The 12,639-nt window shown below is 30.4% G+C and overlaps 3 protein-coding genes across 4 annotated transcripts; 2 read left to right on the forward strand and 1 right to left on the reverse strand.

Annotated features, from left to right (window-relative positions):
* The first annotated feature begins 41 nt into the window (after positions 1–41).
* On the forward strand, positions 42–2,667 carry mRpS29 (mitochondrial ribosomal protein S29). The gene is made up of 6 exons (XM_012380167.2): positions 42–264; positions 513–839; positions 995–1,087; positions 1,174–1,310; positions 1,924–2,271; positions 2,382–2,667. The coding sequence occupies exons 1-6, from the start codon at positions 249–251 to the stop codon at positions 2,616–2,618; spliced, it is 1,158 nt and encodes a 385-aa protein (XP_012235590.1). The 5' UTR covers positions 42–248; the 3' UTR covers positions 2,619–2,667.
* Positions 2,668–2,735: 68 nt separating this feature from the next.
* Positions 2,736–5,988, reverse strand: ref(2)P (refractory to sigma P). 2 transcript variants are annotated; one of them, XM_012380166.2, is made up of 4 exons: positions 5,624–5,984; positions 4,285–4,731; positions 3,662–4,203; positions 2,736–3,415 (listed from the first exon to the last, which is right to left on the reverse strand). In XM_012380166.2, the coding sequence occupies exons 1-4, from the start codon at positions 5,796–5,798 to the stop codon at positions 3,155–3,157; spliced, it is 1,425 nt and encodes a 474-aa protein (XP_012235589.1). In that variant the 5' UTR covers positions 5,799–5,984; the 3' UTR covers positions 2,736–3,154. The 2 variants fall into 2 exon arrangements, with proteins under 2 accessions (XP_012235589.1, XP_012235588.1); XM_012380165.2 differs by having other exon boundaries at positions 3,662–4,731; positions 5,624–5,988.
* Positions 5,989–6,013: 25 nt separating this feature from the next.
* Positions 6,014–12,349, forward strand: LOC105679669 (glutamate receptor U1-like). The gene is made up of 8 exons (XM_012379828.2): positions 6,014–9,094; positions 9,329–9,822; positions 10,126–10,455; positions 10,612–10,786; positions 11,028–11,236; positions 11,435–11,524; positions 11,717–11,880; positions 11,958–12,349. Exons 1-8 carry the CDS (start codon positions 8,920–8,922, stop codon positions 12,214–12,216), a joined length of 1,896 nt encoding a protein of 631 aa, XP_012235251.1. The 5' UTR covers positions 6,014–8,919; the 3' UTR covers positions 12,217–12,349.
* The last annotated feature ends 290 nt before the right edge of the window (positions 12,350–12,639 follow it).

The following is a 12,639-nucleotide window of genomic DNA, read 5'->3' on the forward strand; positions in this document are numbered from 1 at the left end:
TAGAGAACAAACATCTGGTGATAAAAGTTCTATCCGAGAAACCGGACCGAGTTCTCGGATCGTGGACACAGGCCTTTATAGAGCTCGGTTGTTTGAAGAGGTTATGTTAAAGACACATGCGTAGCACACAGCGTTGTAAGATGTATCTATCGAATATATAATTGTATATAATTTTGAAGCAAGAATTTATGATAAATACCACTTAATATTTCTCGACTGCACTTCTTTTAACAAGCAACAATAGCACGATGTCTTTACGTTTACGTAAGATTTTATTTTCTATTAATATTGTTTGTGTGTGCTCTTCAATTGTTACTAATGATTTACTCAATAGTGTATTGTGTGACTTAAAAATGTTGTCAAATTGATTTTATAAACTTTATGTACTCAAGTACTGTTAATTATAACTAATTTGATAAAAGTTGTAATAGTAACAATAAATAATTTTTTTATAAAACAGTTTATGATTGTAAGAAAGTATAATATATAGTAATATATATATATCTTTGCAGGTTTATTTTTGAGAAAAATACAAAAAACATATAGAACATTCAGTACTGCTGTTCAAGTAAAGGATGAGCAACCGAGTCAAGTGTGCTCCTTCCGCACAACTGAGAATAATCCAGTTAAACATAATGTGAACCATCTCGCCAGATTATACACAATACCAACAGACATTCAAGAGCAAATCTTTCTACATGGTGGTTTGACTCGTTCATTTATGAAACAAGTTATCACTTTTCAAGAGTGTTCAATATTGATTAGACAGCCGGCAGTTGAAATTATATCGTATCTCCATCAGGCTGATTATACAAGGCCTGTCAATAAATATGTGTTATGTATCCTTTTAAAAACAGAAAATGTAGTCATATTTTTTTTAAAGTTATAATTGTAAAATTTTATAAATATTTTTTATTATTTGAATTGTTTAGATTTATAGAATCATAAAATTTCTATAAATACTTAGTAAAAATATCTTAATGATATCGAATAGATGGAAAGCATGGGACAGGAAAAAGCATTTCGTTAGCTCACATATTACACTATGCTTTTATTGAGAAATATATACTTGTTCATATACATTGGGGTATGTGTTATTATTTTATATAAATAATACATATATTTTTTTATATTGGTGTTATAATTAGTAATTAATTACTGTTTATTTTTTAGCTCCACATTGGTTTAAAGACATGAAGGAAGTTGCAAATTCAATATTATCTCCAGGTTGTATAGATTTGCCTATTGATGCTGGATTATGGTTAAAGCACTTCAAAACTCAAAACTTACAATTACTTTCACAATTGGATGTATGTATATTTTAATATATTAGAATACATAACACATTTAGTAGATTAGAACTATAGAATGTACATTTTTTTTATTGCGATACATTGAAATTTTATTTTAAACAAAGAAATGATCTACAATTCTAGAATATAAGATTTCAATGTATCACAGTAAAGTTCTAAGCCAAATTCATGTCAAATGTGATATAAGATTCTAAAGCATAAAAATGAATAAAATGTATATTAATGGTAAAATTTACATTTTAATATCTTATATTATATTATTTGGTAGGCCCAAAACTTTATTGCAATGCATTGAAATCTTATATTTTAAAAAAAGAAATGGATTAGAATGTTAAAATGTACATTTTATTCATTTTTATGCCTTGTAATGTTATATTATAACATTTGTTAGGTTAGGTTACAGTTTTAGAAATTTCAATTTCTTTACTGTAATGCATTGAAATTTTATATTTTAAACAAAGAAATGGTCTAGAATTCTAGATTACAAGATTTCAATGCTTATAATAAGTCATTCTGCATTGGCAGCCCATTACATTCTTCAATAATAGACAAATAGAAAAGCCTTATTATTAATTTATCAATTTTAATTTATTATACATTTATTTTACAGCTTAAAACATCCAACAATTATACATGGAACCAACGTGAAACAACTTCACAAGGTACACCTATACTACAACTTGTAGAATTCGGCATAAATCGTGTAAAATATGCTTGTGGCGTGGTGGAAGCATTAATAAAGGAACTAAAGCTCGCTAGCACTGCGGGGAAGTGTAAAACAATAGTGGTAGTAGATGGATTCAATGCGTTCACTTCGACTTATACGCGTATCCGCGATGATAATAAAACGATGGTTCTACCTAAGCAAGTCTCATTGACGAAACCGTTTTACGATATCACAAAGGATGATTGGTGCAATGGAGCAGTCGTACTAACTGTAGATGAGAAAGCAAATAAGGTATGTCGTCACATATTTGTCATATAATTGAGCAATACTTTATGTGAATAAAATTATATTTTAATATGTCAATGTAATTAGAGAAAATATCGTTTATTTTTTTATTTTAGGAAAGACGAGAGTCCTATCTGCCCAGATATTTACTTGGTAAAGAAGGTTTTGAGCATTTAGATCCATTTTTACCTATTTTAGTTGATGATTACAATGTCACGGAATTTGATAGTATGATAGAGTACTATAAAGATCGCAAATGGATCAGAGACATAACATCCAGTCGTCAAAAGGAATTAGAATTACTCAGTAATAAAAATCCATTAGTCTTAATGGCACAATGTAAATTCTTGTAAAAAAAATTTTTGCGCATAGATATTTATAATAAAAACATAAAAATCTCAAGTTTTTAATTTTTAATCAAAGGTTATCGAGTTTAATAGGAAAATTTTTTTAGTCGAAGAAACACCAGGTTTTTGTATCATGACAATTTTATTAGCATAAAGAGCAATTATACATAAGTGTAATAATATATATTTTATAATGCACACTCAAAAGCTTTTTCTGGCTTTTTTTTCTCTATAATAGAATAATATATTAATTTTTATACAATAATATTAGTTTAATAATGCAGAGAATAATGCAGAGAAGTGTTATCGATAGTGTTAATTAAAAAGTTAGTGTTAATTAAAAACAGTTCAATATTAATGAAATTTTCCAAGATAAAATCATAGTATACGTATATAAAATGTGATTAATGAATAATAATTATAAATTCACCGGAACTATTAAGAACATCCACTATTAACCTACTATTAACCTACTATTAACCCTTTGCCTTTACCGTTTCATATATTATCTTAAACTAGCATCTATCAAAGTTTTGGCCTTGTTAATGATTGCGTGATACTGGTTGTAGTACGTCTAGCGCTTTGCCAATATCACCGTCTTTTGAAACCAAAAGATGGGTGAGCCATCCACTTTCATTGGAGAATCCCATCGCCATCATCGCTTCGACAGCGCGCTGGATCTTGGGATTCGGATGATAAAATTCTTTTCTTACTTCCGCAGGTAAGGATGGGTAAATATTCTGCTTTGGCGATTCTGTTTTCGATTCTGCTGAAGTTGCTACTGGCGCAGATGGTGTAGGATTCTGTATGATAAAGTATTCTAAATACATGATATACGTATACAATATAAAGATAATAAGATATTCTATTTCACTTTTGATTATCTACCATCTATATGATCATCTATATTACATATTAAATTATATTTCTTAATTATATCTTGATATACTTCAAGAAATATTTATATTAATTAATTTTTAAATTTGTTATACTTCTTAAGCATATCTTAATAATTCAACATATTCCTATTGTGTTCGATCAGAACGTACCTGTTTGGGCGTAGCTCCATTCAAAGAAGAAGTGGAAGATGCATGGCTATCGCAGCTTTCACGTTGCACCAATGTCCATTCTTCGGCTTCAGATGCTTGTTCAGCATTAGTTGCGACTGCTGCTGCTGTTGCTGCTACTTCCTTCGGTGCAGATGAAGTAGCAGAATTGTTGGTCACAGGGGCCTTCTCATCTGCAGTACCTACAACATCGTCACGCAATTTCTTTCCCTCGCCTGGGAATTTCTTAGCGGATTCCTCAGATGACGTAGACGCGCGATTTTCGGATTTTTGCCCATTAGATTTTGTTTGGGTATCATTATTAGGTTTATTTTTTGTGGAATCAATGTCAGTCATGGTGACATTGATGCCAAGCGGGTCTAGAAATTGAGAGATGTTGGAGATATTGTCCTCAAAGATCTTCATCAGCTGCGAGAAACTGTGCCTGCTCGCCTCCTGCTGTGTATCTTCTGTTGCTTCAGTAGCAGCCTCAGCAGACGGCTCTCTACGCTGCTCTCTGGTCCGTTTCTGCTCATGGAACTCGTCTAATGGATCAACATACATGTCCATTACAAAATTCACCAAAGGGTTTATAAAAAAGGGATCAAAGGGGCCAATTGTACCACCTGACATGTTGTACAGCGGACAGTTGCCTCGCTTGCTGCTTTTGTAAGGACACTTGCGCTCTTCGTCCTTGCTGTGCTGTGCTGCTTTCTTCAAAAATTTCCGCACATGATGAGCAAGACGGCGACCATGATAACTTGACCATTCAACTGGTTCCGTCATACGAACCATGTAATGTTCTGGATGATTACCGTGTGCCATGCACTCAGTGCATAGATCATAATCTGGACATTGCATACATTTAAAGCGAAAGCCGTGTATATCTTTATCACAAACATCGCATATTACACCAGGATGTAATATTTTCTCTATCTTTGACATGTCCATCGAGTCTCGTTCATACTGCAGTATAATGTAAAATTTATAAACATCATTCTTGATTGACATTTCTGTCAAAGCAATTTCCAGTTCCTCATTAGTCGATATTGTAATGGTCTCGTTCTCTTCATCTGTATATAAAAAAAAGTTTTGTTTTAAATCAAATTTTAATTATTATTTAGCATACAGAAAATATTTACTCTATTAGTTCATTTCTTGGTACAATAAGAAATGTTGCAAAAAATTTATAAAATAAATTTTGTAAAGTTGGTATTATATGTAAGAAATAATATAAATATGAAAATTTATCATATATATATTAATTACGGTAGTTTTCCACCAAAAGACACAAGCGACACAAAAGTATTATCTCTGTTGCTCATTGAATATCGAACAAAGACAAAGTGATACTTGTGTCGATTTGTGTCAACTTGTGTCCTTTGCTGGAAAACATACTATATTGTTTTCTAATTTTATTAATACTTGGTATTAGTATTAAATACTTGGTATTTATAAAATTAGAAATATAGCAAAACAGAATAAATAAAAATAATTTTTACAATAATTTTTTAATTATTTATATTTACTTTTGTTATATTCAGATATAAAATAATAAAAGCATAATAACATATTTACTAATACTCTTTCAGTCTTTTTTCTTTTATTAAAACTATTAATAATAGCAAGATTTATGCATATTAGCTTTCCAAAATTAAATTAAAAAATATGATACTGTCTCACACACAACTCAGAATAAAAATTTATTAAATAGAAAAAAGATTTTTTGAGTTCGAAATAAAAACTTTGTGTGGCATAAGTATTTCAAAGATTCTAAATTTGTCATTATAGTTAAAAAAATTTCAAGTAGCAAAAGATAACAAAAGTATTCGTAATAACATACAAATGCGATGAATTAATCGCTTATCTTCCCTTTACAAAAGACACTGATAAGCCATGTCAGCAGCTGGTATTAGTAAACTTGGTATGCTATCAAGATAAAAGCGAAAAAAAAAATTTACTAACCTTTCCAAGTGATGATGAAGTTTTTCCCTCGTAGATTCGGGAAAATGTTCCGCAGCTTTTCTTGCAAATACACAAAATTTGTCGCGACATCGGCATCAATACCAAATCTGCGCACTTCCGTGGGTGCCCACGAATCCTCGCCTACCAAATATACTTTGAAGCTGAACTTGGCCATTGTTGTTCTTTGTCTTCCACTTACAAATTCTTAAACGTCAAATTTCGTCTTTTATAATGAAAAAAATGTTAAAATCACGAAATATCTATACTCGTTACTCTCGACGCGTTCACGTCAAAGCGATCTTGCCGTTTGTTGTGTCAGTGTGAAAGTGCCTGCTTTTATATGGTCGATAGTCAGCTTATCCATCCGTCATGTCGGTTTGCTGCTATCCAATAGTCACTTCCGGCGCTTCATACGTTCATTGCGCGTTTCATTATTTCATCATTTTATGTTATATTAAATATTCTCCACTTTTGCGTTATTAATTTTTGTAATTCTTTTATTTTATTCATAATAAGATTAAAGAGCATCAATACACAAGATTTCGCCTCGGTATATGTTATTTTCGAGACGGGAAAGAAATTTATCTTTGCGGAGATTCAAACAAAGGAAGTTGGTGGCGCTGCGTCATTCTTCAATGAGGTTGCCTATTTTGACCGATAATACGTAACTGCGCTGCATGAGCACGATGATTCACGAGAAAATGACAGAATCGTTTAGAAACATTGCACCACGTAAGGTTACATCATAAAGCTTCGTATACTTTCTACAAACTTCTTGCAAATGATTTAAACAAATTTAGTAGTGTAAAATATCTTAATTGATTATTATTAAAGAAAAATATCATGACTCCTGACATTTTAAGATCTGTAAGAAATTGAATTAGTTCATTTCTATTTTTTTTTCTCTTTGGTAGAAATAAATTTTTAAATAATGATTAATAAATAATTTTTTGCACTATCCCTAAACAAAAAGAAAGAAGAAATTGAGAATAACGAATAAGAATATAAATATACGTACGATTATCACTGGAAGTATTAGATAATAAGAGTTAATTAAACTCAAGAATCAAATAAACTCTTCTAATGCTACAGTAATATTGAATAAAATAAATAAAGAAGTTAAAAGTTAAAATGTCAAAAATCAGAAAATTATATGAATTTATAATATTGCATATATAGCTTGGAAAAAATGTTTAAAATAGTCGTTAAAAATGATTATACTACTTCCAGTGTCAAACAGTGAAAATATGTATATTAGAAAATAGAATCCAGTTATATTATAGACACATCCAGCATATGTTTTTATTTGCTGCGGATTTGCAAACATTAAAAGTCTCGCAGAAGGCGCAGAGTAATCTAGAAATGTCGCAGACATAACAGTCTCGAAGCGTCTGGAAAGTAGTAGGGAAAAGTGCGTATTCATTCGCAACAGTTCTGTGACGTGGAGTCACGTTTTCTAGACCTGTTTGCACATGTGCGAGGAAAAAATTATTATTACATTTATGTAGTTTCATTCTATATATGCATTACACATTAAATATACAAATAGCAAGGCGGCGATAAGCTAACGATGAATACGACGTGCTTCATTTCGTGATTATCAAATGTGCTATCGTTTATGATTGAAATTATCGATGAAACGATATTGCATTTTTAACAAGAAATTCTATTCATGCATTTTTTCGAACTATTTGCAGAAACATGATGATAAAGAATTCTATTTTGCTTAATAGAAAATATTCATAAAAAGAATTTTATTATTAAATGTCACTGAGAGCATGTAATTACAGAAATTATCGCGATTAAATATAAAATTAAAAATTACAATTAAATATAATCTGGATATAACGTGTATGTAATTGCACATGTATTAATTTAATAAATTGCGATATTATTTGAAATAATAATTTGCGTAAGCAAAAAATGTTAAATACCGATATCAACAAAATTTGAGTTGTAATTAATTTTAATTAATATTAATAATCGTTATTTTCTCGTAGTTCATAAATTAACGGCATTAATTTGACTCTTTCTCATTTGATCAAACGAAATGCAAAACGTTCTAGAATCAACTAAGCCGGTCACGATTGTCACCGAGTCACTTATTGAAGCGGCAATCGTTACAAGACAAGCTTAATGATGACCACGTCTCTTCGGTCGCGTTGATGAATGAATCATCTCTTATGCAAACACTTCGAAAATAACCATATGTTGTTCCAGGAAGTAATCATATAAACAGAGATGACAGATGTATTGTATATGAATATAATATTCATTTGACATCATTTTATATATTTATTTTTATCGTGTTTTGAAGTTCTAAGGGCAATCCTTTATCCTTATATCTCATGGTTTATATATCACGTACGAAAAAAAAAAAATTATGTGTACATAATATTGTAATATAATTCGAGAAAATAATTATGCTACAATTTTTTACAACCGAGAAGAAAGCATGAAGGAAGAGACAGAGATATTATATTGCCTGTCAACCAAAAATATCAATAGCATTCGATAACATCCAGTCTGATAAATGCTTGTTTAAGATGAAATCAGCTCTTGTGGTCGCAATTTTCTAATGGAAGTGATATCGGTCAGTCATATATTTGCAAAATATACACTTGATACAATGTTATAAATTGAAATGTGCATTTTCTGCATGAACATGTCAGGGTCGGATGTGTATATTAGATCTCGAGATTTTGAAATTTGTCGATTGACATAAAATTGACGTAAAATTGGTTGCGTAACGGAGATCTCATTTCTGTTTGCGTTTATATCCATATGAGTGATTCACATAAAAATCAAATCCAAGAATTAATATTATTTTAATGCAATATTTTAAGATTATCTTCAACAATGTAATTTAAATATTTTTGGAATAGTTAATTAGAAATTTACTACAAACTAATTTACAGTGACGTAATAAAATTATTAAAAAAATTACATTGCGTGTGATAAGTTGCACTTATTTCTAAGTTTTGCAATTTGTTAATTATATATATAATATAAATATTTTTAATGATAAAAACCTTGTTTGTTAATAGTTAATAGTTAATAGTAGAGTTTAATAAAATAATAATCAAGAAAATTATTTCATGTTTGATTATTCATTTTTAAAAGTTCTGCGAATTTATTTTATTTGAAAGTGTCTGATATGTCCCTGCATTTGCCCTGCATTGGTCGATAAGCAAACATTTGCTCTGCTTAACAGAAATTTTAACCGTTTAGTTGGTCTTCTGCCTCTCGTGCTACAAACTCTTGTGCCATTCTCGCCCTCCTCTTACGCTGACGACATGAGATTACCGCTCTGTATGATGTATTCAATGCTGTTTTGTATTCTTCTAAGCTCAGCAGAAAGACACTTCAACATCAGCGTCTTCGTTGATGTGATATTGAGCATCCGGAGATTTTATTCCGCGGCGACCGTTATGTTTGCCCATCCCGGAGATGATTACAAGGATTATGGAGGTCAGTTTAAAACGATATATGTTATTATTGCATAGGTGTTTCGTAAATATTAATTTAATTAAATAAACGTTTGCAACATTCCAATATCTTCCAATAATTTTCCTTAAACTGACGAAGTAAAAGAAACAGCAGAACTATTGTAGATTTAATTTGTTTAGGCAAATTTTTAGAAAATGTATTTTTACTACAAAGTTAGTACAAAATATCAAGCTCATTAAGCTGCGATTCTCGTAGATTTGGAGATCACACACTTGGTGCATGCATGCTCCCGTAGGCTGAGCCAGCACTACGTGGTGACCGTGAATATGTTTTTCAAAAAGATGGAAAGATCGCTCAGATACCATAATCAAATAGTACAGCCCATCACCATCGTTATCATGCCTAACGTTGAGGCGTATCAGGAGTTTGCCGAAGTCACTAAAACTTATCCCATGTCCTTTCCTGTGTGGTTTGTGCTGTTTCTCTATCCAATTGCCAATGATACCCATAATTATTGTCTTGAGCCAATAGGTAATCCCTTCAACATAGCGTTCGACACGCAAATGCTGGTATTGTGTCATGACGAAGACATTCTGCGGGAATGGTACTCGGTCAAAGGCGAGACTGTTAAGACCTCTGAGATAGCAGTATGGGAAGATGACAAGGGCTTTGTTTCTCTGACGAACGTGTCTCTCTATGATCGAAGGAAGGATTTGGAAGGAGTTGTTTTGCGAGCCGTCGTGGTTAAGGTTCTCAACAAGATTTTCGAAGTGGTTTATTGGCATAAGAATAATTATATACTAAACATCTTATAATTAAGTCCACGTGTCAGAAGAAAATTTGATATTTGCATAAAATATTTTTACAAGCTTGCATTTGTACATATAATCAATTTCCGTCAATTCGTCATCAAATTTTATCAACTAATCTTTTCCAAGTTTCATTATATTACGAATAATATACATTAAAAATTATATATTTTCCAAAATTTATTTAATTATTATTATCAAAATTAATTCTCAATTTAATTCTTTGCTATTAATCCAATTAAGGATGTACCGATTTCATTGCCAAATATTGAGAACTATGTGGCCAATTTGTATGGAAAAGTGTTACAAGAGCTTCAGTATTCTCTTAACTTTACTCTGAAGATTGTTTCGGAATTGGATGACCACGGCACATATGATTTTGAAAATAACATTTGGTCCGGAGTGATGGGTGAAATTGTGTCGGGTCGCGCGGACTTCGCTATCGCTGATATGTCGATGACCAGTCTTCGAATAAAAGACGTCGACTTCACGCTGCCCTTGATAGTATCTAAAAATAGCTTGTTTATCAAAGAACCGGCGATTTGCGGTGTCAAGTGGCTTGGTTATTTCCAGGTAATTGCAATTAATATTAATTGCAATAAAATAAACGCATCTTGGGTTTATTTGTATATTTTATTATTCTTCAAAAATAAAATAAAATAAAATATTAAAAAAAAAATTTTTACTATAAATTACTTAATAATTTTTTAACTTGTATAATTGTAATAGGCTTTTAATTCACAAATTTGGATTGCACTTGTTATGATAATAGCAATTACACCGCTTTTATTGTCATATATGAAGTCTTACATGAAAACGGTTCGTGGAATTCGACAGATTGTCGATTTGATTTCTGATAATTTTCTTTGCATTTGGGGCATCTTCTGTCAGCAAGCACTTATAGGTATTATATTACTTATAGTTTATCTTATAGCTATAAATTGCAAATTTTAAGTATTATAAATATATTTATTTATAAAATTTTTATAAAATACTTTATAATTACTTTACTTTATTAAATACTTAAATTTTACTTTATTAATTACTTTATTAAATAACAAAATAAAATTATATAATTTTAATTATATTAAATAAAAAATTCAAAGATTTTGTTGATAAAATTAAAATTTAATTTTTGACTTTAGAGTTTCCGACGTCTTCGCCGCTACGTCTTGCGTATTTTACAATATTTTTAACAGCAGTGCTGATAATGGCTCATTACTCGGCAGCGTTAGTTTGCTTTCTAACGGCGTGCACTCGTGTTTTACCTTTTCGGACAATCGACGAATTTGTCAACGATGGTACTTATGAATTGATACTTCCACGCGGTAGTGCTGATTACGACGTAATCGCCGTAAGTTTGCTCAATAATTAAGAATTTCCGTTTTTTTTTACTTTTTCTTCTGACGATTTTTAGACGATTGAAGTTATAACTGATTGTACTTATACTTGAAATTACAATCATATTTAATTCTGCTACATTCTTGTTAATGTTGATACATATATTCAGCATTTATTTATGTATTACAAAGCATTTTTGCAATTGTTTTAGGCGTCAGAGGAAACTTTCTCAATGAGATTGATGAAATTAATGAAGGACGAATCGGAACTGCCAGTAACTTTAATCGATGGTTTCGTGCAAGTACGATTAAAATATTTGTATTTTTGCATCGAAGCATATTAAAATAAATAGGAAATCAATTTTAATAATGTAGCTAATATTGCTGTTAATTTTTTATTCGATAAAATTATTTCAATTATTTCAAATTATATTTTTTATTTTTAAGCGTACGATGCACGTAGCGAGATTATTTATTATTTATTGTTTCTTTAGGTATGCAATGAAAAAAATGTCGCTTATATGACGTTAAATGCTTTGAAGAAAAGTGTAGAGATGAGAATTCCGTGCAAACTGTCGGCTGTCGGTACCGAAAAAATAGACAACTTAGGGATAGTTCTGTCTAAAGGAAATCCATACACTGCTGTAATAAATTATCAGTGAGTACCATAAAAATGTTTAGTATATTTTCATACATATTTGTTACTGTCAAGTTTGTAATTATTGTTTATTACAGTTTACAAAAATTTTTGGATAATGGAATGATGATGCGTCTGAAAGATACGTCGTTTTTAATGGAGTCATTTGAAAGTAAGGCTTATGAACCGGTTCACGTGGCAGGCGTCGTTCCAATTTTGGCAATACTCTGTGGAGGCTTTGTCCTGTGTATTATTGTATTGTTCACAGAAAAAATTTATTATCGATATACAAAAAAAAAATTTGAATCGAAGGTCTTCTATTATTCGAAAAAACAATTGTTTATTAAAAAACGATAATCGAAATATTTTAAATTGGCAAATTCGTTTAATATAAATTTTTGCACTTGGAATTAGTGTAAAAACATCCTATATTTTTGTGTGTGCCTATTTGTGAATTTGCAACAAAGATTAAATAATATTGACGCTTGCATATCATCTTTTCTTAATCGCTGTATCACTTTTTAAAGTTTGAATTATTATAAATTATTTTTGCGACACCGTGTAAAATGCTAAATAAAATATAAAAATAAAATAAAGATTACAATATAGCGAATTGATTAAGTATTGTTTTAGTATAATATTATCCAAAAAAGCAAATGTTTAAAATCTGGTTTGTAGTTTTTATATTGTTTTTTATAAAAATACCTAATTAATATTTAATTTTTTTTTATATATTGTGAGTTATCACACTGTGCTAAATGTGATTAGGTAACCAGTAGC

The sequence above is a fragment of the Linepithema humile genome, chromosome 1 (assembly GCF_040581485.1).
Source record: "Linepithema humile isolate Giens D197 chromosome 1, Lhum_UNIL_v1.0, whole genome shotgun sequence".
Taxonomy (NCBI): domain Eukaryota; kingdom Metazoa; phylum Arthropoda; class Insecta; order Hymenoptera; family Formicidae; genus Linepithema; species Linepithema humile.

Coding starts and splice junctions, on each gene's coding strand:
- mRpS29 (XM_012380167.2), top strand. Junction 1,088..1,173: donor ACTTGTTCATATACATTGGG/GTATGTGTTATT, acceptor TTTATTTTTTAG/CTCCACATTGGTTTAAAGAC. Junction 2,272..2,381: donor TAGATGAGAAAGCAAATAAG/GTATGTCGTCAC, acceptor TTTTTATTTTAG/GAAAGACGAGAGTCCTATCT.
- LOC105679669 (XM_012379828.2), top strand. CDS start 8,920: ATGAGATTACCGCTCTGTATGATGTATTCAATGCTGTTTTGTATTCTT. Junction 10,787..11,027: donor CTGTCAGCAAGCACTTATAG/GTATTATATTAC, acceptor TTTTGACTTTAG/AGTTTCCGACGTCTTCGCCG. Junction 11,881..11,957: donor ACTGCTGTAATAAATTATCA/GTGAGTACCATA, acceptor TGTTTATTACAG/TTTACAAAAATTTTTGGATA.